The 27,512-nt window shown below is 40.1% G+C and overlaps 1 protein-coding gene across 4 annotated transcripts in view; it reads left to right on the top strand.

Annotated features, from left to right (window-relative positions):
* Positions 1 to 23,889, top strand: part of PRKD1 (protein kinase D1) — a 168,215-nt gene extending 144,326 nt beyond the window's left edge. For 2 of the 4 annotated variants that reach the window (XM_038756614.1, XM_038756615.1), the window contains 8 exons: positions 846 to 898; positions 1,966 to 2,038; positions 5,744 to 5,850; positions 10,686 to 10,847; positions 11,390 to 11,488; positions 14,144 to 14,411; positions 21,777 to 21,862; positions 22,913 to 23,889. In XM_038756614.1, coding sequence (XP_038612542.1) covers positions 846 to 898; positions 1,966 to 2,038; positions 5,744 to 5,850; positions 10,686 to 10,847; positions 11,390 to 11,488; positions 14,144 to 14,411; positions 21,777 to 21,862; positions 22,913 to 23,131 — 1,067 coding nt within the window. In that variant the 3' untranslated portion in view covers positions 23,132 to 23,889. Of the gene's footprint in view, positions 1 to 845; positions 899 to 1,965; positions 2,044 to 5,743; positions 5,851 to 10,685; positions 10,848 to 11,389; positions 11,489 to 14,143; positions 14,412 to 21,776; positions 21,863 to 22,912 lie in introns of all 4 variants that reach the window. The other 2 variants (XM_038756613.1, XM_038756612.1) reach the window with 1 other exon arrangement.
* Positions 23,890 to 27,512: the final 3,623 nt, after the last annotated feature.

Genomic DNA, 27,512 nt, shown 5'->3' with positions numbered 1-27,512 from the left:
CCCTGTTTCTAGAAAAAGAGAATTAATTTTTCTTATTCCTCTCAGCTGTATAAGCATCTTGCTATTTGCAAGGCCGACTTAATTCCCTTCCTTATAATCATCATGCCACCTCCAGAAGCACCAAGGATAATGTCTCATGTACTCAAAACTAGTTGAACATTGATGTCCAAGAGTAATTTTGTAGAGGAGTAGGGTGGAATAGGAGTAGGTGTATCATTTTCAAAGGAAATTTTAACTTTCCCGAAGATTTTCCACCAATTGGGTATACATTGGAAATTATTTGACTAGTCGGATCCATTCCCTCTCCCTAAAATTTGACTTCAATTGACTGGATATTTCAGGTGAAAATTATTTTTTGACCCCAAATATTCCAGGAATTGAAGTCAAAATATATTTTTAAGAATTCAATTATTTGAAAGATCTGCCAGTGAGTTCAGTCTCTCTCTCTCTCTCTCTCTCTCTCTCTCTCTCTCTCTCTCTCTCTCTCTCTCTCTCTCTCTCTCTCTGTCTCTCATTCAGTAGTAGTAGTGAGCAACTACTATATGGAGAGCTCTGTAGTAAGTACTTGGGAACATTCTGACTGATATTTGCTCTCCTTTCCCTGGCTTTCTTGCTCTCTCTTTCCCAACATGTTATAGAGATGTTAAAGTACTGTGAACCCCCTGTGGAGAATAATTCTGTAATCGCAAGGAGATGGAAATGATCTAATAGAGGGTTTCCAAGAAAATGTCATTGCTATGATTTAGTTGAAAATAGATATACAGGGACAATTGGAAGAGTTATTTGCTACTCTCCTTTGTAATTCATGCTAGACATCTCTGTTAATGATTTTTTTTTAATTCCAGGGGATATTTCTATCAGCATTTCAGTATCAAATTGCCAGATTCAAGAAAATGTGGTGAGTGTTTGGAGACAGAGGGTGGAAAACATGGGAAAAGAGTGATCAATTTTGAAATAGAAGAACTGGAGGACATATTTCATCCCCCTCTTTATTTAAAACTTTGAGATATCTTCCAGAATGTCAAATAGATTGGATCTGGATTGCCCCTCTCCCTAAAATTTCAGGAAAAATTTGAAACTTGAACATTATTTAATTTCCTGTGGAATTTTGTTCCAGTCAAAGCTGTCAGTACAAAACTAGGTGAAGTGGTGTTTGTAAGATACCGATACCACTACTTGACATATACAGAATGAAATTAAAAGAGCCAGCAGGGAAAAATATCCCTGGGCATACCCAGAAGCTTCACAGGGTGCCAAGGTAAGCCTGGCACATTTGTTGGGAAGCCCTAGTTTATGTCTCTACTCTTGCCAAGAGACAGGACTGCACCTTGTTTTCTGACCTCTTAGGGAAGAAATTTCACAATCATCTTTTTCTAGTTCAGGATGTACAGTGCCCTAGACTGCAGAATTTGCTTTCAAAGGTCTGAATGGCATAATACTTAAAGCTGTAAATTACTTACCGTTGCTTGGATGACAACCGTTTTTTTTTTTCTTTCTCCATGTACAGTTAGAATAGAAATAGATCATTAACATGAATTGATGATTATCCTATACTCTGGCACGGATGATATTACGGTAATGCTGCAAAAATGGTAGTAAGATATCAAAAAAGTCTAAGTAAATGTCAGGAGTTTCTAACCAATCAACAGAGGAGCAGAAGAGCCGCAGAGAGAGCCAGCCAGGGGTAACTCTGGGTATCTTATTTCCATGTCTCCTCCTTTCTGCAAAATCTTTGGTGTGCCCACCATCCACTACCATCATCATAGCTCCTCCTTTCTCTCACTGCCCTTGCCACGTGGAGAGTCCTTAGACTTGCCAATCAGTCCATCTACAAAGCTGTTTACCCCATTTTCAAAATTTTTAAAGATCATCTGAATAGAAGTAGTCCCGTCCATGTAACACATAGCGTTTTGTGATTAATCATTTTACCCTTTCTGAGGTTTGGAACTGTGTTTGCATCAACAGGATATTAGTACTGTATACCAGATCTTTCCAGATGAAGTGCTGGGATCGGGACAATTTGGGATTGTTTATGGAGGTAAGCTCTTTGCACACACCTTTTAGCCATTTGCCTTTAAATATCTTACACTTTCCCATCTTTAAAATAATAAATGCTCTATTAAACCTCTTGAACTTATCTTTTAATTTAGGCAAGTTATGAGGGGAACATTTGTCATACCACAACTGATATTTTGGTTTTCTTTCATCTTGTCTCCTCTCAATGTCTTCTCCATAACTGGTTACGTTTCCAAGTTTGTTGGAAGTCTAATTATGACTTTCCTTCCTAATAATAATATTTTGGGGAGTACCACATGTGTCATTTCAAAATATAATAATGCTAGGATTTAGGCGGCATCTAAATTTTTTTTCAAATTATCTTTTATTTGTTTGGATTTCATTTTCTGCTTCTGTTTAGACTGAGGATGTCATACACTGGAAGCAACATGAAGAAAGTCATATTCCACTGCAGATTTCTTAAATTCAGTGTGACTAAATATCCCATCATCTATCAACACCTTAATAAAGTATACTGGATTTGCAAAAATAGACATACTTAAATTTATTGCATTTGCTGTGATAGTAAAGAATTTCCTGGCAAGATTGAGTTAAAAATCAGTTCCTAAAACAAAAGTTTTCTAATGAAATCGGAGCAAGTCAATTCCTATTTTTGACAAGGTCTCAGCATTACCCAATCCTAAATTTTTGATATATTTGGTTTCACGGGTTTTCAGTTTTCTCTATGACTCTATTTCCGTGTGATGCACTCAAAACATCTCTCACTGTTCAGTACATTTCTCCTAGCTTAGTGTCCTCACCTATTCACATTAACAGGTCCAACCTCAGGAAAAGAAGCAACACTCTTTAGATTCTTTGAAAAACCATCCTAACTCTTCCACTGAGTTCACTGTTAAGTCCCCTCAAAATTGTTGAATTATCTGTGACACATCCCTAAGGACTGCATTTATCTTTTTTTTTAAGTATACAAACAGCTTTATAGCATGGGGACTGCATTCTTGCAGAACACTGCATTAATAATAATAATTATGGTATTTGTTAAGTGCTTACTATGTGCCAAGCATTGCTCTCTCTAAGCGCTGGGGTAGGTACAAGGTAATCAGGTTGTCCCATGTAGGGCTCATAGTCTCAATCCCCATTTTACAGATGAGGTAACTGAGGCACAGAGAGTAAGTGACTTGCCCAAAGTCACAGAGCTAAGGCACACTTATCTTGTGGAAGTAGCCTTCTTGTGTCTGATGCTTCGTGCATATCAATCAATTGTATTTACTGTGTGTAGAGAACTGTATTAAGCATTTGGGAGAGTACAATATAACAGAGTTTGTAGACATGTTCCTTTCCCATAATGAGCTAAAGGACCATTTGTATGAATGTATGTGTGTGTGTGTGGTGTATGTATACACACACACAGAGTTTCTTTTGGTAGGATATTTATTGTGCTGCATCCAGATTGACATGCATTGCTGGAAGAATATTCCTTAATTATGCCATAGGGTTCTAGCCTAAACAAGCAGTAAAAGCACAGTCTGGCAGAACCGAATGCATGATGTTGATGGGAAGATTCTGTTCAAATCTTCCTCATTTTATGTCATTATAATATTTTTATTACATTCCAAGGATGTAATCCAATTCAGACTCCAAAGTGTACATACTTTTCATCTTAAACTCTAAATAGTATGCCTGCATAAGTTAATGATTACTCAGGAGCATAAGACAATTTCACATCATGTCATTATTACGGTATTGAAGAAGAATTTAGTATGGGCTAAGCACTGGGGTAGATACAAGATAATAAAATCAAGCAGGTCAATGCTGCCCCTAAATATGAGATTTCTTCCCACCTGAATTAGCATGTGTTTTTGTTTTTGTGGCTTAGTGGAAAGTGCACAGGCCTAGAAGTCAGGTGATTTGGGTTCTAATCTTGGCCCCAACACTTGGGTGTTGTGTGACCTTGGGCAAGTCACTTAATATCTCTCTGCCTCAATTTCTTCATCTAGGCACAGTGCTTTTATTAAGTATTTATTATACTTTAAATATTATATTAAATATTATACTTTAATATTTAAATATTAATATTAGTAGTAGTAGCACTAGTAGCAGTATGAAAATTGAGCTTCATGCTCCTTGTGGAGTATTTAATCACTGTCTAAATCAAATCTCCTATAATGTTCCTAGAGTGATTCCCTACGATTCGTTATGTCATCAGTATACATTTTGTCCCTTCTACATCTTTCTTTATCTTCCAACATTTGTTTAATTCTTTCATAGAAAAGTTTAGGACCTGGACCGAACCCAATTGGTAGCTGCCTAAAGCACCTCCTAAATGGGATAATGAATTCACATATCAGTTTACTAGATTCAGCCAGTAACATCTGCCAGAACTCTAAAGATCCATCTAGAGAAGAAAAATATTGGACTATTGGCATTTCACCAAAAGTCTCACTTCTTCCAAACCTGGGAAATACTCCCTTGCAGGTTCTCTTTGAGGGTAATGTGCCACAGTGTACTCTCTTTTTAAGCTTGATTATTAGGTGGTATGTACATTTTCTGAACCTTAAACTACAACTTGATACCTAGCTCAACATTAATTCAACTTTCCAGTGATTAGTTTATGATTTTTGAAGTAACCCAAATATTCTGTAACACCAAAATATCCCCTCTACTTCCCTTATCATCAATTAATTGCACAATTACCCTCTTAGTTCTAAATTGTTCTTTTACACTAGAAGAAACCATTGTTTGAATATTACTCCAGTGCATTTGGATAGTCTCTCATAGTGTCACTTGAATTAATCTTTTGTCAATCTGTTTTAATTAATCTGTTGCCATAAGAGAAGCAGCGTGGCATAGTGGAAAGAGCACAGGCTTAGGAGTCATAGGTCGTGGGTTCTAATCCCGGCTCTACCACATGTCTGCTGTGTGACCTCGGGCAAGCCACTTTACTTCTCTGGGCCTCAGTTACCTCATCTGTAAAATGGGAATTGAGACTGTGAGCCCTTCGTGGGACAACCGGATTACCTTGCATCTACCCCAGTGCTTTACACAGTGCTTGGCACATAGTAGGTGCTTAACAAATACCATAATTATTATTAATCATTATTGTATTGCTCACCTGTTGCCAATCTGTTGTGGTATAGTATTAACTTGGGCACATGTTTCTAGTAAAAAGGATTTCAGTTGAATTTGGTGTTAGCTCTCAACTCCAATGGTTTCAGTGGCAATCTACTGGATTTTACTATTACATAGAGGAATTTTGCTGAAGATTTAAAAATGTTTATCAAGAAAAGGTCATTAATCTTATTTACAAAATATTCTGTAAAAATATAATAATAATGATAATAATAATTGTGGTACTTGTTAAGTGCTTACTCTGTGCCAGGCACTCTATTAAGTTCTGGGGTAGGTTAAATCAAATCAGGTTGGACACTTTATTTTGGTTACTATGTTTATTGAATTGGTATTCCAGTTTTTCAAAAGTGCAGGCACGTTTGAATATAACTTTACAATTCAGAACATGGTGTCGAAATGACTGTGGGCCCATAGGAAATCTTTCCAGAAATGAGGTTGTACTCAAAATTTGAGTCACTATTCACTGCATTCTTGAAAATTCTTCAAAATACTGTACCATCTCTAACACCCTGATTGAGGCATTTTGCTTTCAAGTTCTTTAAAAATGTCTTCTTTGTTGATATTGTCTTTGTTAATTGGCTCATTTTCTAATTTGAAGGAAAACATCGCAAAACTGGAAGAGATGTGGCAATTAAGATCATCGATAAATTAAGATTTCCAACCAAACAAGAAAGTCAGCTGCGCAATGAGGTCGCAATTTTGCAGGTACTTGAACAGTTCTTATTTGGCTGTGAAATGGTAAAAGCTTTACTGTGGACCAAGAGACTTAATTACCTTGTGCTGCCTTTAGGGTCATAGAGTATGTGTTTTTAAATCAACTGTACTGATAAGAGCTCTCCTACAGTGTTCTTTCCAGAGGCATATAGGCAACATATTTAATGCCAGCTCTTTAATAATATTATGCAATAATCATTACAGCATTTATTATGTATTTACAATGTGTTCAGCTCTGTACTAAGCCAATAGGGGTAGATACATGTTAATCATTTTGGACACCATCCCTGTCCCACCTGAGGTGCGCAATCTAAAAGACAGGGACAGCAAGCCTCTTTTCCCCATTTTACAGATGAGGAAAATGAGGTTGAGTGAGAGTAGATGATTTGTCCAGTGTTGCAAAGACCAATGGCAGAGCTGTGATTAAAGTTCATCCTAGGCCCTTACTCTTTCCACAAAGCCACAATATCCCTCTATGTTATGAAATACTTATTTCAGATGATGATGGCTCAATATGTGTCCATTCTGGACTTATTAAGACCTTTTTTATACAGTGCATCTTAAGTATTGTTGTAATGGTAAAAAAATTTTTTCCTTTAAGCTGAGTAAATTATATATTAACTATTGTGTATTTCACTGCATCATAGAATAAATGTGACAGAGAATATTGGACTCAAAGTTCCATGCTTCACTCATCCTATTTTATGATAAACCTGAGTTTTATCACTGGACCTCATTTGAGTGCTCAGGCTGATTTTGTACAGTTGAAGTTATGTGAAGGGGAAGATTAATTAATTATTCAGTAAATTAATTAGTGGAGAGCAATCATCTGGAGGACTCAGATCACAAAGATCATTTGGCCTGAGTTATTTGTTTGGCTAACTTTCGTGGTCCATCTATTAGACATTTGAAACTCTTGGGCTAAACTTAAAATAAATTACTGACAAGCTTATAAGAATTAGAGTGAATACTATAAATGCAGCAGACCACCAGGTTTGCACACTTGATGGGTAATGAAAATTTGATATTTATCTACACTTTAAGAAAGTTGCAAATTATGATGATTCTTGAAAAATGCGCTAGGGTAGACTAAAAGGAATTGAACCTAGTGAATAACTGTACTTGTTAGTGCTTAATGGGGTGAGACAGAAGGGAGAAAATGGTGTGAAAGGGAGAGAAAGACCAGCCAAAAAGCAGTGGTTTAGGCTGGGAACATGTCTACCAACTCTATTGTGTTGTACTCTCCCAAGTTTATTACAGTGCTCTGCCCACAGTAAATAATAAATACCACTGATTGATTGACAGTGGTGTCTACAGTGTGAAATCAGACTGCCAGCAGAGGTGGGGGAAGGGAGGCCTCAGTTGAGTTTCTTCCTTCCTGTTTCCCTTCTGCCAGCTTATTTCCCAGTGTGGGCCACAGTGCCTAACAGTGGGCTGCATTTTCACTTGTATGTGGGTGTGAGAGAGAGATATATATTGCAGAAGAGAGTAGGCTTTATGTAGGTGAGCCGAATATAAGGGAGAGCATCTTACTTGCCTAAATTTCTCAGGCCCTTCCTTATTTTCATATCTAACCAGTTATCCAATATATGCCTGATTGTTAATGACCTAAAGTGATTAATGAATCAAAGATTACATAGCACTGTTTTGATGTGATTGATTTCACTATTCCCCCATCTCCTGCTAACAACATGTTAAAAAATACCCATTAGAAGGATGCTAATTAGGAGAGCTGCTAGTAATCATTTCATAAAAGGCCCAGAGGGTTCCGTCTCTTGCCGACACCTAGAGCTTTATGGGCAAATTAAAGAGCTTGGTAAAGAATGTTAATCTTAGATTGGACGCTATTTTGTCTTTTTCAACACTTTGAAAAAATGAGGTATTTTCTCCTTTGGGGGCCAGAAAACACTTCTTATACCGAGATAAGAAAATTGAGAAGGAAAGATTAGTCACTTGTTTCAACATCTGTTAAGTGCTTCTCAAAGTTAAGAAGCCAAGAAAACTCCAACTCAAGTTTTGGAAGTCAAGTGGACTTTCCCTTTCCAAGATGACCCCGGTGCCAAAAGATCATGTAAATTCATGATTAATTCCCTTACAAACTACTAAAACTAGTGCGAGCACAGGACCAGATTAAAGAGAAAGGATTTGCGACCAGAAATCATGCCTGGGAGCATCAGAAACCTGGATGGCTTGGACTGAATTCTAGCTGTGGTGGGACAGACAAGCTGTTGAGATCTTTGAAGGGGAACCCTCTTGAGGGTGGAGAATGCCTTAGATAGCGGTCCTGGGACAGGGCCCCAAACCCGTAACAATATCCTGGGTCTCCAAAGCCAGGAGTTTGGGCCCTGTGAGGAGTGAAGCTAGATGTGGGGGACTAGTCTTGGAGGCACATTGCTTCCACAATGCTTGGTGTCCATGCATGTCTCAAGCCAGGGTTTCTGCATTGAAAAACCCTTCTGGAGAGATCGGGACTTTTCCAGACGCAAGCAGAGTTATCACTGGAGAACCTGGAAAGGAGGGAAGGGGGGCAGATGCTTCCTTTTCCCCACACCCCAGAGTTGGAGAGAATTGAGTTCAATGTTGAGGTTCCAAAATCAAACCAGCTGGGGAAATGAAAGAGGGGAATCCAGCTGGAAAATGTAGAGCTTCTATCTCTGAATTTGAGCAGAAGGACAGCAAGGCTCTTTGGCAATGAACAAATAAGCACTTACCATGACAGAATAGCACAGACAGACAGGGTCTGTTTGGGGCCTGGATTCAGGGTGGATAGCGGAAAATGGGGTGGGTGAGGCTATATGGAGCTACGGCTGGAATTGATGTCAGTGGCAGCCATCATGGGAAGGGCACAGCTTGGGGCCTAGAGTGGCCGGTGATGACTCCCTGAGACACTCCTGATGTCACTCACACCATGTCGACATGTATCATTGCGGGTTGATGTCATAGAGCTGCCATTTAGTAGAAGTCAATTTTCTGTATTCTGAATCAACCCAGACCTAGAGCATTTCTCCAGGGGACCCTAACCCTGCCAGTGCTGTAATACTAATGATAATGTTGGTATTTGTTAAGCGCTTACTATGTGCCGAGCACTGTTTTAAGCGCTGGGGTAGATACAGGGTAATCAGGTTGTTCCACATAGGGCTCACAGTCTCAATCCCCATTTTACAGATGAGGTAACTGAGGCACCGAGAAGTTAAGTGACTTGCCCAAAGTCACACAGCAGACAAGTGGCGGAGGCAAGATTAGAACCCACGACCTCTGACTCTTAAGCCTGTGCTCTTTCCACTGAGCCACGTTGCTTTTCTAGAGCCTTTGGCTTCCCCTGTAAAGTCCACAGGAGTCTAGCATGCATTGGGTCTGGGAAACTCAGTAGTGGGGGTCACAGAGAAGGGAGGCTCAGCATCAAAAGAAACAATTCAACAATCTTAAAAATGTCTGATACCAAATTGGAATCAGACAGGAGACATGCCAGCTGAAATTCTTACTGTCTGGTATGATAGCAGACTTCTGACCAGTCAGTCAGTCCATTGTATTTATTGAGTGCTTACTGTGTACAGAGCATTGTACTAAGCGCTTAGGAGAGTGCAGTATTACAAACACATTCACTGTCTACAAGGAGATAACAGTCTAGATGGGGAGACAGACATTAATATACATAAATAAATTACAGATATGTACCTAAGTGCTGTGGGGCTGGGAAGGGGGATGAATAAAGGGAGCAAGTCAGGGGGACACAGAAGGGAGTGGAAGAAAAGGAAAAGAGGGTTTATTCAGGGACAGCCTTTTGGAGGAGATGTGCCTTCAGTGAGGCTTTGAGACACAAGAATAATTGTCTGTCATATATGAATCAGGGACTTGGTGCTTAGTACAGAGCTCTGCACACAGGAAACACTCAAAAAATATGATTGATTGTAGAGATAATCGAGCTGCAAAAGGAGACAGGCAGCAGATGAGTTCCCCAGGAAGTTGGAGAGATACTGTGGGTCAAAAGACTGGATGCGATCAGCTCTATACAATAGGCGATGCAGTCTCCTGAACTGATTACTTTCAGTTTCTGCCTGATGGAAATAAGGAAAGATAGTAAACAACATTTCTTGCATCAGCTTCTCCTGTCATCAGCTACAAAGGATTGCCATGACTAGGTCTCTGAAATCTTTTCATTTTTCAGCCTCCTGCCTTCCTCTACTTCAGTTCCTCTTACTAAGTCCTATGGCTCTGAGACGAGGGACCTGGGAGGGTAACACAATGGTGCGTGTCTGCTGTGGCAGAATACCAATAACTCACCTCAATATCACATTATTTGGGATTTGTCTTCACTGTGTATTGTCATCTACATGTGTAACGGCCTTAGGAATCCTAACAGAATTGCTTCCCGTCTGTTGAAGCTCGCCTCAAGACTGCAGCAAAAACCATTTCCCCTTACAGGATGTGACATTTGATAGGGGAAAATACTTCTGGAAACTTCATTAATTTGGCCTTTTTCAACCAGGGAGACGCTTACTGGGAGTTGTCCTGAAAGTAGATTTCATTAATTGGGTTTTGCAAATTGGTTCATTAAAGAAAGGCCTACTTGAGCATCACTGACATGGACTTCAATATTTGGCCCTGCTATTCTTGATGTGTAGATATTTTGCTTAGGAATTAAGCTCTGAGTCCTAGAGGGGAGTTGAAATTTCAAAAATACACCACTCACATCAAGCATGGAGTTGCCAATAGATTGTAAAAGGGAACAGGTCTCAGTAGTTTGATCAGTTTGATATACCCAGTGAGCCTGCCAAACAGTATTGGATAAACTCATTTCCTCTGAGTGCTCTATTTATCTCTAATAGAATCTTCACCACCCTGGTGTGGTAAATTTGGAATGGATGTTTGAGACACCAGAACGGGTGTTTGTTGTTATGGAAAAACTCCATGGAGACATGCTGGAGATGATCTTGTCAAGTGAAAAAGGAAGGCTGCCAGAGCACATAACGAAGTTTTTAATTACTCAGGTAAGAAATCAATTAGAGGACTAGGAAAATAATACTGAATAGCAAATGTTATTGCTGTTTAACTGGTCTGTCATCCTTGTTATTTAGGCCAAACCCACAATGTCTAAATTACATTAGCCAAGGTTTAAAGGTATTTGTTATTTGAGGTTACACAATGCCCCTAAAATATTAAGACACAGCATGCACTGAATGAATACCTTTGATGTTATTATTCTGAACTTTGACATAGTTTGGAAACAGAAAATTCTACAAGTCATGCTTTTATCTTATCCTGTCTTATTCAACGAGTTGTTTTCTTCCTTCCCTCTCTTAGAACATTGGGAATAGAAGAATTGTCAGAACCTTCTTTTAAAAGGCTTCTTAGAAACATATTTTGTTTGTATGTTTCACAGCAGTATCTTCAGTGCAAAAATGGAGATGTCAGGCTTGGTCCTCACCCTGACATTTCAAGTTTTATTAGCATATTGGCTGAAAACACTGGAGAATGAAAAAAACTGCTTAAAATGCTAACTACAGTTCTTTTGATGATGTTTTCTTTGCAGATTCTTGTAGCCTTGAGGCATCTTCATTTCAAAAATATTGTTCACTGTGACCTCAAACCAGAAAATGTACTGCTAGCATCATCTGATCCTTTCCCACAGGCAAGTACTGCTCACACCGTAGATGGTACTTTGCGAGCAGAGCTTGCATTGGCCTCTGTTTTATTCCTCTAACCCCTTATTTCTTCCTCCAACTCTTTATTTTTCCCAGGCCTGTCAGCCTTGTTGCTTCCAGGTGACTTCCACATACAGTTTCCAATGTTAACTCATCCTGAGCTCTGCCCCATTTGCCAATTTGCCCTATTGTACCTCTTCAACACAAAATCACTCTGGTTTCTCCTCTGTAAAGCACTTGCATTTACAGGGTGGTGGTAGTGATGATGTTTGTGGTATTTATTAAGTGCTTACTATGTGTCAAGCATTGTTCTAAGCATTGAAGTAGGTATAAGTTAATCAGACTGGATGCAGTCCCTGTCCCACGTGGGGCTCACAGTCTAAGTGGGGGGAGAACAGGTTTTGAACAGGTTTTGAATCCCTATTTTATGGGTGAGGAAACTGAGGCACAGAGAAGTTAGTGACTTGCCTGGGGTCACACAGTAGGCAAGGTGTGGAGCTGGAATTAGAAAATTTTCTCTCTGATGCCTATGACCATGCTCTTTCCACTTGACCACACTGTGGATGGGCAGTTCTTGATGGCTCTACTAGAGGGAAAGAGAGGGATGTAGAGGGAAAATGAGGGGTCTGAAGTGGTCTGTCCCTGACCAAGATGGATGGATTCTGGAGGACAACTGTCAGATAAGGTATGGGTTTTCTCCAGGCAAGCTGTTGCCATTGTCAGAGATGGAATCCTGGGCAGGATGGACCCAGTAATGTCACTGCTTATCCACCCAAGCCTGGGCTCTTCCTCCCTCATCCACCTCACTCTTGAGAGGGGACATTTCCCCAGAGCCAATCATCTGATCAAGGCATTGAAAAAATTGATTGGTAGGACTAGATAGGCAAGCAGTGAGATGTTTGCTAATCTGGCCAACAAACAGCTTAACCCTCTAACAGTAGCTTTAGCAGAATAATCCCCACCAAATACGCCAGTTTAAGCAAGGTTAGGATTCACCTAATCAGGGATAATCTTCTGCTCACTGATGTCCACTCCTTGCTGAACTGCGTCAGACTAACAAGATTCCATAGTGACTCTATTCTGCCCTCAGTAAAATTAGGGGAGTCCTGCTGTTGGACCAATGGCAGGGGCACAGTTCTGGGAACCAGGAGACCTGGGTTCAAGTTCCAGTTCCAAAAGTAGGAGAATACCTGTAATAGTAATCATATGGACTTAATGCTTATTATGTGCAGAGTGTCTGGAGCTGGGCTTTCCGTGGGGCAGGTGTTCATCTCAGCGTAAGGGGATGTCACCTGTGGTGGGATGAGAGCAGCATGGCATAATGGATAGATCCACATATAGGAGTCAGAGGCTCTGGTTTCTTATCCCAACTCTGCCACTTGTCTGCTGGGTGACCTTAGGCGAGTCACTTCACTTCTCTGGGCCTCAGTTCCCTCATCTGCAAAATGGGTGTTCAATACCCATTCTCCCTTCTACTTAGACTACGAGCCCCATTCGGGATCTGATTCTCTTGAAGTTATACCATTGCTTTATACAGCGCTTGGCGCATACTAAACGCTTAACAAATAACCACTATTATTATGAATATTACTAAGCCCTGGGAATGTGTACTGAGGTGGTGACATGGCCCCTTGCCCTCCAGGAGCTCACTCTCTAGAAATATAAGTGGGGAGAGAGGGTTGGCGACAGACACATAAAGACGTGCCTGCAGGAACTGTGCCACCATAGGTACCAAAGAGCCTTCTAGAGCGTTCTGGGAGGAGGACAGCCCCAGCAGGAATTCCGAAAGATCGCTGGCAGGGAAAATCGCAGCAGCTACCAAAGCAACTACCTGTGGGGTAATGTTAGGTTATTGCGTAGCAGTATCCCTACACTGTGGTCATTTTGGTCACAGATAGCTTCTGCATGTAAAGAAATGCAATGTTATGGACCCTTGAGTCCCTGTTAACTTATCCCACTCCATGCCTTTGGTGAATGTCACTGGAGAGTATGAGAGGAGCTGCATAATTAGAGTCATTAGATCATCAGAATCAATCAGTTGCTCAATGGTATTTATTGCACATTTATTATTATTATTATTATTGCATATTTATTATGTATTTATTGCAGAGCACTTTCTAAGCATTAGAAACTCAATTAGAGACTCCATTTTCACATGGAGTCTCAGATTGAGAATTGAAATCTCAGCTTGAGGCTCACCTGTTGTTCCTGAGGGGAAACTCCATCTTCCCAGCACCTGTGACTCTTAACTATCCAGAATGTTTGATTAACTGGCACTTCTTTGTACAGAGTGTTTAGTATCAATCAATTGATGGTATTTACTAAGCATTTCCTATGTGCAGAGCACTGTTCCCTGCTCACAGTGCTTTGCAGCAGTAAGCACTCAATAAATACCTTTGATTGATCTCTTGCACCCTCAGTGTGCTGGATAACAATGTTTTTGCTGCATTAGCTATTCTTAGCTTAGTAAAACTCTAGAGAGAACTTTTTTATAACTAAAAATATCTGAATTCTAAACACCTATTAAAGACATCCCATCGGTAAAACCCGCAAGCACGGCCTACAGTATGAGATGCCTAAAAGAACTCGGGTTTCTAGAGAAAGACAAACTTAACCTAGCATCAAACCTTTTCTGCACACAGGTGAAACTCTGCGACTTTGGCTTCGCCAGAATAATCGGGGAGAAGTCATTCAGACGGTCCGTGGTGGGGACTCCAGCTTATCTGGCTCCAGAGGTGCTAAGGAACAAAGGCTACAACCGCTCCCTCGATATGTGGTCTGTGGGCGTCATCATCTATGTGAGCCTCAGTGGGACCTTTCCGTTCAATGAGGACGAAGACATACATGATCAAATCCAGAATGCCGCTTTCATGTACCCACCAAACCCCTGGAAGGAGCTCTCCAATGAAGGTAACAGCTCTCTGGATTTAGCCATGAGCATTTCTGAAGCATGAACTGAGCTTAACCTGGGTTCCTATTGACACGGCCCAGGTCTGTCTTGTCTTATGCTGTCTAGTTGTTTCCAACCCATAGCTACTCAATGGACTCATCTCTCCCAGAACACCCCACCTCCATCTGCAGTTGTTCTGGTAGTGTATCCATAGAGTTTTCTTGGTAAAAATATGGAAGTGGTTTACCATTGCCTTCTTCCACACAGTAAACTTGAATCTCCCCCTTCGACTCTCTCCCGTGCCACTGCTGCCCAGCACAGGTGAGGTTTGACTTGAAGCAGATTGCCTTCCCCTTACTAGCCACTGCCCAAGCTAGGAGCAGAATGGGTATGCCATTGCTTGACTCTCGCTCCCATAGCCAAGACTGGTAGAGACTGGAAACTCTCCAGGTACAATCCCAAGAGGAGCCCGAGCCTGTAATTCTATTATAAATTCAGTCTAAGAGAATCTCTTAGATCCAGAATGGAGCTGTCCAAATGCTACTTTGTTCAGCGATAAGTCCCTGAGGTGTAGGGTGAATTTTTATTGCCAGTTGATGTTCTGTTTTGGTAGGAATGAAATGTTTAGCCTGATTTTCCCCTCTGCATCCAGGACTGCCCTCTAGAAGTAGAGGGATAAAAATGCTGAAATCCTCTTCTAAGGATGGCAGTAACACTAATAATAATAATAATAATAATGATAGTGGTATTTAAGTGCTTATTGTGTCATGTGCTGGGGTAGGTACAATATAATCTGATCAGACCATCTTTGTCCCACACGGGGCTCAGTGTCTAAGGAGAAGGGAGAACAGATACTCAATCCCCATTTTACAGATGAGAAACTAAGAAGTGCAGAGAAGTCAAGTGATTTGCCCAGCAAGTGATTGTTCAGAAAGGTCTCCTGACTCCCATTCCAGTGCTCTTTTCATTAGGCCATTCTGCTTTTCTTCCAAGCAGCAATTGGCCGAATCTCTAGAGAGGTCCCTTTCTCCACTTCAGAATTTGTTGATATAAGATTCAATTTGATCCACGCTGGCAAATCAAAAGATTGCAGTTTATTAATCTCTGAACATTTATGAGAACCTTGCCTCCTGACATAAATGCGGCACAGAATTGATATTAGAAAAGGCAGTTGATTAAGATATAGCATTTATTGAGCACTTACTGTGGGCAGAGCACTGAATAAGCACATGGGAAAGAAGACTAGGTAATAGACATATCCCTGACCTCAAATAATTTACAATCTAGGGGAAGGAAGACATTAAAATAAATTATAGGTAAGGGGAAGCAAGAGAGCTTAAAGATGTGTTCATAAATGCTCCAGCAGAGAGGGAGGTGGGATTACTACCTAGAGGCTATGGGGAAGATAGTTTGCTGCAGGCTTCAGACTTTTTTTCATGTTTCCTATCATGAGTCAGTGCATCACCGTAGCAATGTTTTCCATTATACTTAACCATCTTAATCGCTTGTGTTTTGTCTCCCATTTGTGGCATTAAACTCCCCTGGTATTTGACACTCTGTACTAAGAGCAGAGCAAGACATTGGTATGCTCCCCAGATTATCACTGATTCAAATAAACCAAAGCAATCCAGATATATAAATACCATCTCTGGCGGTCATTAAATTTCTAATGTCAGAATGGTGTAGTACCTCTTTCTTTCTTCATTTCTCCTGTCCAGTGATGGTACACCTACTTGGGTGAAGCACTGTTCCAAGCACCTGAGAGAGTACAATAGAAGCAAGATAATAAAAAACTGTGGCATTTGTTAAACATTGTGTGCTATGCATTTAGTGAACATTAAGCACTCGGGTAGATACAATCAATCAATTGTATTTATTGAGCACTTACTGTGTGCAGAGCACTGTACTAAGTGCTTGGAAAGTACAAGTTGGCAACAACACAATCAGTTCAAATACAGTTCCAGTCCGATATGGTGTTCAGAGTCTAAAGGGAAGCAAGAATAGATATTTAATCCTTATTTTAAAGATGGGGAAACTGAGGCACCGAGAAGGCAAATGTTCAGGCTGGGATTAGAACCTGGGTCTCCTGCCAGCCAGCCCTGGGCTCTTTGTATTACACCATCCTGCTTCTCTAGAGATTCATTCTCATCCTTCAAGGTATAGTTCTGTAAATACGCCTCTCTTTTGGTGGGGAGACATTCAGGACAGGTGACTAATGGAAAATTCAGTAAACAGATTGATTTTTTCCCAGGGTTTAGGAAAGGAGGAGCATGAACATAATGAAAAGATGGGGAGCATTAGCTGCTGTAATGAGGATGACAGATCTTATGAAGGTGGGGAGGGAAGACTGCACCAGTGGAGCAGCAAACCCTGGTAAACAGAAGAAGAGAGGGAGATGGAAGTAAGATCAACATGATGAAAGAGAAGCCTTTAAACACAAAGGGGATGATGGACTGTGGAAGAGAGTAAGGTCATAGTGGTGGGAGGGAAACTTTTCTGGCAATTGCAGTCTGAACAGACTGAACAGAAAAAAGCAAAACACAGGAAATCAAATGAGGAGGAATTTAAAATTGGCAAGGACAGTCCATGGCTAGTGTTTTGGCTCCAGGGCTAAACAATGAGCATGTTTTAGAGACAAAAGTCAGAGTAATATATGCATTTCCAGCATTTGATTATTTTTAGAAGCGCAACTTGTAGGAGATTTGAGGAAAACTGGAATTGGGAAAACTGCTAACTTCCACATCCTGCACTACCCTAAGTGCTTTTGATGGCAGTATAGAGGTATGTGTCAGCAATAAACACAAATACAAAAGCAGAAAACTGTCTCAAATAAACCCCTACTCTCACAAACAGAAGATCAATTACAACATCAAGTGATTTGGTCAAAGTGTCTATTGCTAAGCCTCCCATTGGGGCTTTCACCTCTCTTCTCTCCAGTCACAAGGTTAGCTGATGCCAACAAGAATTTTCCTTCGGAAAGGAACTCCTTGGCTTCCCGCGCATAAGAAGGAAAAGGATAAAAATCAGCTTCTGGGGGCATTGGTTGAACAGCTATTGTGAACAGTTCGTCATGGAATTTGGACCCTGTTAGTCTAAATGTGGCATTCTAGTCTCCAGGGACACCACAGTATGATTCATTTTCAAATTAATAAAGGATAATTTCCCATTCCCAGTTAGTTTCATTAATCTTTTCACAGTGGGGAGTTCTTACATCTTGTATCTACAGAATCATTATGACAAAGTAGGGCCCGACTTATTGAGGATTCGCAGTCACATTTCATCTGCTTGGTGCTCTCCATAATGCCATAATTTAATTTTTCAGTGGAGATGAAAAATTGGATCACAAATCAAAAAGGCATGCAGGAAATAAAGTAAAATAACTCCAGCTTCAGAATTTAAACGTGTGTCTTCTAAACCCATTGGGAGCCAGCTCACTAAATGCTCCTGAATGCATTTCAGCTGGAAGTCACTCCTATCTGTAAAAGAGAACAGCTGTAGGTCTCTCATTATATATTGTTCTCAAGTTGTTTTCAGACTACATTTTTGGATGAAAAATAACCCAGGAAAATAAGCAGGGAGATGATAAGACCCAAAGATCTTTGGTTTTCTAGACAAAAGGAAGAACAATTGTCATTTTGATCATTAAACTGTGTTTGTAACAATCCAGGGAGTTTGCCAGTCCAGTGAGCCTGCTGAATGTTAATGAACTGATTGATCTGTCAACAGATTATTTCCACCATTAAACTGCCTGCTGCAGAGAGGGATCAGTGAACCACTGCCAGAGAATTCAGGAAAACCCAACCGGGTAGGAGAGGTTGGAGTTCAGTGAATGTTTTGGGCAAAGGTGTGTTGAGGCGATCTAAAGCTTGAAACTCAACCACATACCATAAAAGAGAAACAAAACACCTTGTCTATAGGAAATGGGTTCTACAAGAAAATAAAGAAAAAAAGGGAAGAGTTATCATCCATGGCAAGGAAATAAAGGGAAATCATTTTCAAGGTACTAAGAGAGGGAAAAAGTGTTGGTAACTCTGAAAGGATGAGGAATCAGGATGGAAGTCATTAACTGATATTTACACACTCTGTTTGGGAGTCCTGAATTAGCTAGTAAGTGCTCAATAATTACTGATAATGATGAGACATGATCTCAGTATAGGGGGAGTCTGAACATCGCTGTGTGTACAGACTGTTATTCCTGTACAGTCCTTCAGTGAAAGAGAACTCCAGCTCTCTGACTAGATTATTGTATTACAAGATTTTCAATTTACTTTGATTCTGAACAAAACCCCTTAGGGTCTTTAAACATTCTAATTAAGATCCCCTAAATCAGACTGAACATTTTCCTGGAGTACCCTGAGGAACTGGGTCTCCTTTGCCCTGTGGTTTCATTTTTTCTCCAGGGATGATTTGTTGATGCAGACTTTTTAGGCTAACAGGACCTCAGAATGATGCCCAGTTAAACAACTCAGTATTTCCAATCCTAAAATCATATGTAAAAAGTTTAAATCTCCTCCACCCCCCAACATATGGCATCTTCCAGGTGATAGCATCTCATCCAGTGCCACAGGCCCCGCCGGCTCCAATAAATGCTCATAATATTGAATTGAAATTTAATTAGGGGCCCTGTTGGGGAGGATGTGATTTTGACAGCTTTTGAGTTTATTTCATTTTGTTTACCATCAAGGAGGCTAAGGAGATGTGTATTTAACTGGGCTTTAGAAAAGCATGGAATGTTTCCCAGAATGCTGGTCGCCCATGCCCAGTGTTTATAAGCAGAAAGGAACAATAACTTACTGTGCTAACCCCACTGATTTGGAACTCTTGCAGGAACTCTCCACCCAGGACATTCTAATGGGCAATCACCTGCATGTTGGTGAAGTCCAAATGATGTGATGTCCCTATCCAAAAATCCTTCTGGGAAAATACATTTGACCACTGTATTATTTCACACTTCTAACTCTTTACAAGAAATAACATTTGTAATGATTTTTAAGAGCACATACTTAATGTTAGATTGTAATACTGAAGCTTGTTATGGACAGAGAACATGTTTGTTAACTCTGTTTTATTGTACTCTCCTAAGTGATTAAAGTGCCCAATAACACTCTTCCGTGTATTTTGTACAGTGTTCAGCACTGAGTAGATGCTCAATAAATGGCATTGATATTAAAAATGGCATTGAAATGCCAGATAATTTGTTGTTTCTAAAGGTACCAGAGCTGTTTCTTTCCCTCATTCTGGCTTTGTCTTTAATTTGTATGCTTCAGAGCTGACAACTTTATAATTCAATAATCACACTTTTCTTGGCATTGCCACAGTTAATACACATCATCCTTATCTTGACCAGCACATCACAACACAGATTTCAGTAAGCCTCCATTTGGTCATGGGCTTGAGAAGGTAGAAGGTATTGACAATACATTTCTGGCTTTGTTGTAAATGTTTTTTTTTTTTTTTAAATCTGATAACTCTTCAATCATGAAGGAATGATAAGCGCTTAATAAATATGATTGATTGATTGGTTGAATGGGAGCAGGGTGATTGGATGATAGTTAGGGGGTTGAAGGATAGCCTTTTAGAAATGGGGGAGATTTAGGCTTATTTGAAGGTAGAAGTTGAAGGTAGTGGTGGAGTGTGGGGGGGAGAAAGTATTTAAAATGAGGATTAATACTAATAGTGTGCATTAGGTACATAACATGTGCCAAAGAGTTGTGCTAAGTGCTGAGGTAGACACAAGATAATCAGGACCATGGGCACTAAGGGTTGTAATGCCAAGAAGAGTATGATTAATGAATTACAAAGTTGTCTTTTCTAGAGCAAAGATAAAACCAGAATGAGGGAAATAAATAGTTCTTGTACCATTAGAAACAACAAAAATAACAGGGCCCACAACATAAGGTAAAGAGATCAGGTATTTTATCCACATTTTACAGATGAGGAAACTGAGCACAGAAAGACCAAGTGACTTACCCAAGGTCAGAAAGTTCATCAGAGACAGAGCTTGGTTTAGAACCTGGATCTCTTGATTCTTCTTGTCTTGTGCTTTTTCCACTGGGAAATGCTGCCTCCCCAAGGCTAGGGTAGAAGACTCAGACTGAAGAATTAGTTCTTTAGACAGTTCAGAAGACCATCCTCCTGAAAGACAGTTGAGAAGGAAGAGAACGTAACACTGGGGCAGAAGAACCTGGGAGAGACAAAGAGAACTCTTGGAAAGTTTGCCTCTTCTGTCCTCTATCTTGTCAATAAAGTAGTGAAACTTATCAGGAGGAATAGAGGGGGGAGAAAGGGGCACTGGTTGTGTCGGGGGTGGGGGGGAGTGTTGTGAGTTTGGGCATCAGTAAGGGAGGAATAGTGTTTTTCTGCAGATGGAAATAGAGTTTAGAGCATGAGAGGGTTCATTGGTAGTGGCTGAGGTATCTGAATTTCCTCTAGATCTTTCAGCTGCACAAGTATAGGGGAGGAGAAAGCAAGCTCTTGAAGGCTGGGGGTTGTCAGGGCAGGAGCAATACAGGGACAAGAGGGCAAGGGAGTGGAAGGTTTTACTCATTTCTGTTTTATAGCTTGTAGCCTTTGGCTGCAGCTCAATAGATGAGCTTCCTGGCGTTGCCCGGCAACAGACGAAGGCAGCGAGCTGGAATGTAGAGATGGAAAAACAATTAAAAACAGAGGCCAAGGTGAGGAATGGTAGTGATCCTGCCCAGAGGGAAGTCAGGAGGCAGGATGGCAAAAGAACCAGGGGAAAACAGAGGCCCCCTCAGCAAAGGAAATGAACAAGGTGGAAGGATGCAATTAGAGAGGTGGGCAGAAGAGTGGAGGGAATTCAGGGCTGTGGAATTTCCTACCTGATGGTCTTCAGATCCCAATCACAATTTAGATTGTCTGGACTTTGGGTGTACAATCCAAAGCTCTTTTCAAATGTCATCACACTGGCTGCAAAGTTGTGTCTAGGCCCAGGAACTATCTTTGGCCAAAAGCATATATCAAGTGAGGTTGAGGGGAGTAGGACTGAATTTGGTGAAAGAAAAAAATTTGAAATAGATTCATTAGTCTCTTGACTGACAGTGTCATCAGGATCAACAGAAATTATGTCTCTCTAGGTTAAAATTAAGAATGCTAGATACTCCCCATGTTGCTGGTTGTATTTGGCTCCTTGATACCCAAAGGTGAGATATAAAGAGGGAATGGTCCTCATTTTGGAATTCCCAAATCCACTGGTATTTAGAGAACCATTTTTCATGTCATTGCTGATGTCTGCATTTCTAGAAAATCTTGGTTAAAAAAAAAGGAAATGAATTTAAGTGCCAGATACATTTTTCATCAATCTGCAATTATGATAATTTACACCACACTCTCTAAATTGTAAACATGTGCTTTGTATTTTTCAGCAATTGATCTCATCAATAATCTCTTGCAAGTGAAAATGAGGAAGCGCTACAGCGTGGACAAAACTCTAAGTCACCCCTGGCTCCAGGTAAAGAGACAACTGTAGGGTTTTCTCTTTCTGCAAGATTTATATCATTTTGACTTTGGGCTTTTACTTCCCAACCTCCCTTTGGATCCCTGAATGGAATATAGAGTGCTTCTGGGATTATGAAGCATCATTTGGAAGTGGGGCTCAATTTGCTGGAGTCGGGTGATTTCTATAAATAATGATAATAATAATAACATTATTTAATAATAATAGTATTTATTAAGTACTATGTGCCAAGCACTGTGCCAAGTGCTGGGGTAGATATGAGGTAATCAGGGCAGACAGTCTGAAATGTAGCATCATCCTCAAATTAAATGGAAATTATTTTCCCATCCTTTGTGCACAAGAGGAGATAACCCAAGAGTTAACTTACTACCCCTTCCTCATAGAAATGAGAAATCAGGGGGGCGTTTCAACGCTTTAAGGGACAAATTTCCAAGCCATCTGCATGTGCAAAGCAGATAATTGCCCAAACACATGCCCATATGCTCATGCAGGGAAACAGTCTCAAAACCTGGGCTCTTTGCACTTCCTCACATGCCTAGTGGTAATTCACGTAGTTATTTGCCTGTAAATTGGTGGCAGTTTCAATCTGAAAGCTCGCTCTCTCATCGCCTTCAATATTAAGAATATTTCTGGAAACGAACAGGCGTGACAACATGACTACATATTTGCATACTAAGTAAAACAGACAACCATCATTTGGTGAGACGGTGGCTGCATCTAGCACTTATTATGTGCAAAGCGCTAGGGTAGAGGCAAGATTGAGACACTGATCTGGCCCCTATCCCACCTGGGGCTCCCACTCTATCTTATCCCCATTTTACAGATGGAAAACCTGAAGCCCAGAGAGATTTCAAGTGAGTTGCTCTAAGTCTCACCCAGCAGGTCTGGTAGTGGAGCCGGAGCTTTGAACCCGGGTCTCTCGACTCCCAGCCCCGGGTTCTTCCCACTGGGCCAGGAGAAAGAAAGGTTAGAGCAAACCTGTCTTATGGACTTTTGTGCAGGCCAATGTTTTAGGTGGCCTTCTGTCTTGTTGTTTGAACCCAGGACTATCAGACGTGGTTAGATTTACGGGAGCTGGAATGCAAGATAGGGGAACGCTACATCACCCACGAAAGCGATGACTCCCGGTGGGAGCGATATGCAAGAGAACAGAGCCTGCCGTATCCAGAGCACCTTCTCAGCCAGAGCTCCAACCTCGCTGAAGCTCTTGAGCCTGAGGAAGCAGATATGAAAGCCCTCAGTCAGCGCGTCAGCATCCTCTAAGCTACATCCCCTATAATCTGTCAAAACACTGTGGAATTAATAAATACATACGGTCAGGTTTAACATTTGCCTTGCAGAACTGCCATTATTTTCTGTCAGATGGGAACAAAGCTGTTAAACTGTTAGCACTGTTGATGCATCTGAGTTGCCAAGACAAATCAACAGAAGCATTTGTATTTTGTGTGACCAACTGTGTTGTATTAACAAAAGTTCCCTGAAACACTAAACTTGTTATTGTGAATGATTCATGTTATATTTAATGCATTAAACCTGTCTCCTCTGTGCTTTTGCAAATCAGTGTTTCCTTACTTGAGCCTTATTTTGGTAAGAGAGAGAACCTTTCCATTAAATATTTCTGTTTTGTGTTCACCGTTCATATTGTAAGCAAACTCTTGAAGAGTGGATTATTACCGCTGTTCTATGAACAATCGTTAAACTTACTTGGAGGAAGGGTGGATCTGAGGAGAAAAACAAAATCTGTTGAGGTGAAATACTAAAACACGAGTACATCTACTGTACGGTTTCAATTCAGATACCTTTTCTGTTTGTCGAGTATATTCCTATATGTTCAAGTCATTCACATATACACAACCCACACACAGGGCAAGCTGCTCTTCTGCCAAATGCCTTAGTAATGTAAACTGCTGAATCTGTCAGTTATATTTCCCTTTTCTTACAACATTCTGCTGTACCATGTAAATTTTTGCAGCTAAACAACCTGTTTTGCCTTTGTGTATGATTTTCAATAAAAAGTCTTGTCAAAATGCGTGTCCATCAACAGTGAATGCTCTTGGGTTCAGGGAGTAGGAATTCGTCCTCAGCCTCGAGCCTCTGACTCCCAGGAAGAAGATGTTCCTCTGGGCAAGGCGAATGGTGAAAGATGGACAGAACAACTTAGTTTGTAAGTTTTGAGAAAGTTTGAGAGTCTAATTATCTGTGGGGTTATTTCTGATTGTTGCTTTTTCTGGAACAGCTCTATCTCTAAATCCTCCTAAGTTCTGCGGTAAACAAACAAAATAAACCAAGGCAATGACCCCTGGGACAGACATCCCAACATCTCCCAGCATATCAATGGCACCACAAAAACCAGACACTGGGATTGTGTCTCCCAGACCCAAGCTAATTTTCCAGAGAAACCTAAAAGACACATAAAACCTGAAAGACACCCAACAGTCACTTCAGTGTAAGACGCACAGCCTTCTTTTGGTGACTCCCAGGGAGATATGTTCTCAGACACCTGGCTAAGCCAGACTTATTTTTGAGCATAAGCTGTATCTGAATTTTGGCACTAGAAGAACACTGAGGATTAACACACTTTGATTTTGTACAATTTTAGTATTGAAAATGAGGAAACATCATTAGAGATCATTTTCTCTATGATCTATGTGGAAACTATCTATGTGGCATCTATGTGGAAACATCATTAGAGATCATTTTCTTTGGACAAAATGATGTTTCAAATTAATTATAAGGTTTTAGCCTCATTAACAATGTGATTCATTTCAGATTCAGGTTTAGCTTTTTTAAAATTTAAAATTCATGAAAAGTAACTTAAAAGGATTAGCGTAAACTCTGTTATATAAGCAGAGAAAAAAATACTGTCTGGAAATAGCATCCCTTTATATTAGTGTAGCACCTTTTAAAGGATATCAAAACATTTCACAATCATTTGCTCATTATTGCTAAGAACAGACAGCAAGAATCATGTTCCACAGCACATCTGTCTATTCTATTTACCAGAACCAAATAGGACCCAGAATATGTTCCAGGTTATCAGACTGTACAGGAAATCAGACAGAAGGGCTAAAGAATTGAAACTATTCTATCTCCCCTTTCGCTCTTGTTTTTGATTTCCATAGGTATCTGCAATGAACAAGTCCTGTCTAAAACCACACCAACTCAGGCAGTAAGGCTACAAACACTGTAGAGAAGAGAGAGGCAGATGGTGGGAGCCCAGATGAATTAGGTGCCTAAGAAAATCAGCACAAACATTTCTAAAAAGTAGGAAATGCAATGGAAAACCCTTGGAAGGATTACTTTAAGTACTCTGACCAAAAAAAAAATGTTTTTCAGAATTTTATGCTAAACATTTATATTTCATATATTTAATAGAAGATGTGTGGCCTAGTGGCAGGAGTGCAGGCCTGGAAATCAGAGGACCTGGGTTCTAATCCTGTTTCCACCACAAGTGTGCTGTATGACCTTGGACAAGTCACTTTACTTCTCTGTGCCATCATCTGCAAAATGGTGACTCAATACTTGTTCTCCCTTCTACCTAGACTGTGAGCCCCATCTGGGACTTGATTATCTTGTATGTACCTCAATGCTTAGGATGGTGCTTGACTAGTATGCACTTACCACTATTATTATTATTACTACTACATAATTATGTATTTTACTTCTCTCAAGAATCAGTACTATAGATGACATGCTATTATGTCCAGTTTTTTTAAAGCTAAAGATTTTCAAATTGACAGTTCCATTCAACAATTTGTTTTTTCACTAGTAAAATTATTAAAGTGAGTAAAAAACTTATTTCAAGAGTTGAACAGAGCAACTATTTTTTAAATGCTGGGAATAGCAGCAAAATCTTAATGACTGTAATATTTCCTCCCCAAATTTTATTTCATTGCCAATTACTCTTGTTGCTACTATAGGATATTCATATACAGTACTTCATTTTCCGAGAAGATTACATTACAAAATGGTAATTAATTCACACATACATATATGTGTAATAATAAATTAGATGATAGAAGGGAATTTTAACACCATCATCAGTGAATCAAGAGGCTGGACCTTAAAACATCAAACACATATGCAACCGTAATTTAATGCCTGACTCCCCCTCTAAACTGTAAGATTTTTCTGGGCTGGGAGTGCATCTACCAACTTTATTGGTACTGTACTCTTACAAGTACTTAGTACAGTGCTCTGCAGTATGGAAAGTGCTCAATAAATACTACTGATCAATTTGACCATAACAAACTTGGATTAGAAAAATTAAGTTATGATTCATCATCCTGATCCCATTTCCTTTGCTCTACAAATGGTTTCTGCAATCAAACATCATCATTAGGATATTGTTAAGATTGAATCAATTAGGTGAAATTTTCCAGGAATGATAAACTGTTTTGTGGACAGATAGAGCTGAATAACCCATCTTCGAACCTCCTGTAACACGTATTTTCAATGTATTTTTGCTAACACTCCCTTCATAAAGGGAATGTTAAACAGAAAAATAAAGCTAATGATTCATGGCCCTTCAACAATGCAAGGTAGCAAATGTGTTTTCACTATTATTTCTATGCCATCCATATTTGGGAGCAGAGTTAACATTATTTGAACTAATCATCCATTTTTCTCACTCCCTTTTGAAGCTGGCCAAACTATTTTGAGTTGTGTCAGTATCTGAATAAAAATTTACACTTGAAACATCTGATACTATATTTCATTTCTAAAACATGGCATTGCATTTAATTGAAGAAAAGAAATAACTGTAGCAAATCGAGACTATTTAAAGTATCTTTTCTGAAAATTGATCATCAAAAGAATCCCAGGCACCCATCTTTAGAGGCACATCACTCAGGTGGTGAATTTTCAATCATACAGTCCTTAGTCTCTGGCCTCCCGATTCTGTCTAGAGGTCTAGGTGACCATATATTTTTTGTTGTTTTTATAATTTTCATTACATAAATGCTTACTATGGGTTAAGCACTGTTCTTAGTGCTGGGGTAGATATAAGTTAATCAGATTGGACTCCGTCCGTATTCCTCATGGGGCTCACAGTCCAAGTAGATGGGAGGACAGGTATTTAATCCCCATTTTATGGTTGAGGAAACTGAGACACAAAGAAGTTAAATGACTTACCCAAGGTCATACAAGAAGGAATTGGTGGAATCAGGATTAGAGCCCAAATCTTCTGATGCCCAGACCCATGCTCTTCCCACAAGGCCATGATGCTTCTCTTGTCCCTATAAAAGCCAAAAGTGTTTTGCTGTCATCACTAGTATGTGTCCCAACAATAACAAATAACAACAAAGGTAAAGTAGGAATATGGTGTGGCTCCCATACTGGCTCCAAAATCTGGAAAACTGATAATCATGGAAGTTTTCAATCCATTGGAGCCCTGCCCCCCATCCCCCCCCCACCACCAAGGGACAGGGATCATGTCTAATTCCCACCTGTGTATTCTTTCCAGGGTTTAGTACTGATTTCTGCACACAGTAAACACTTAATATATACTATCATCATTTACGACTAGTACTGTTGGAACGTGGGAATAGCAACAGATTAGATGTTGGGGTAGCTTCACCCCAGATTTATATCAAACATCATGCAATAAATGGTGTCCTGTGAAAAATGTTTTTTTTCTAAATGA

This window comes from Tachyglossus aculeatus, chromosome 14, assembly GCF_015852505.1.
Source record: "Tachyglossus aculeatus isolate mTacAcu1 chromosome 14, mTacAcu1.pri, whole genome shotgun sequence".
Taxonomy (NCBI): Eukaryota; Metazoa; Chordata; class Mammalia; order Monotremata; family Tachyglossidae; genus Tachyglossus; species Tachyglossus aculeatus.
Note: the sequence above shows the minus strand (reverse complement) of the source record. Positions and strands in the feature narration are given on the sequence as shown.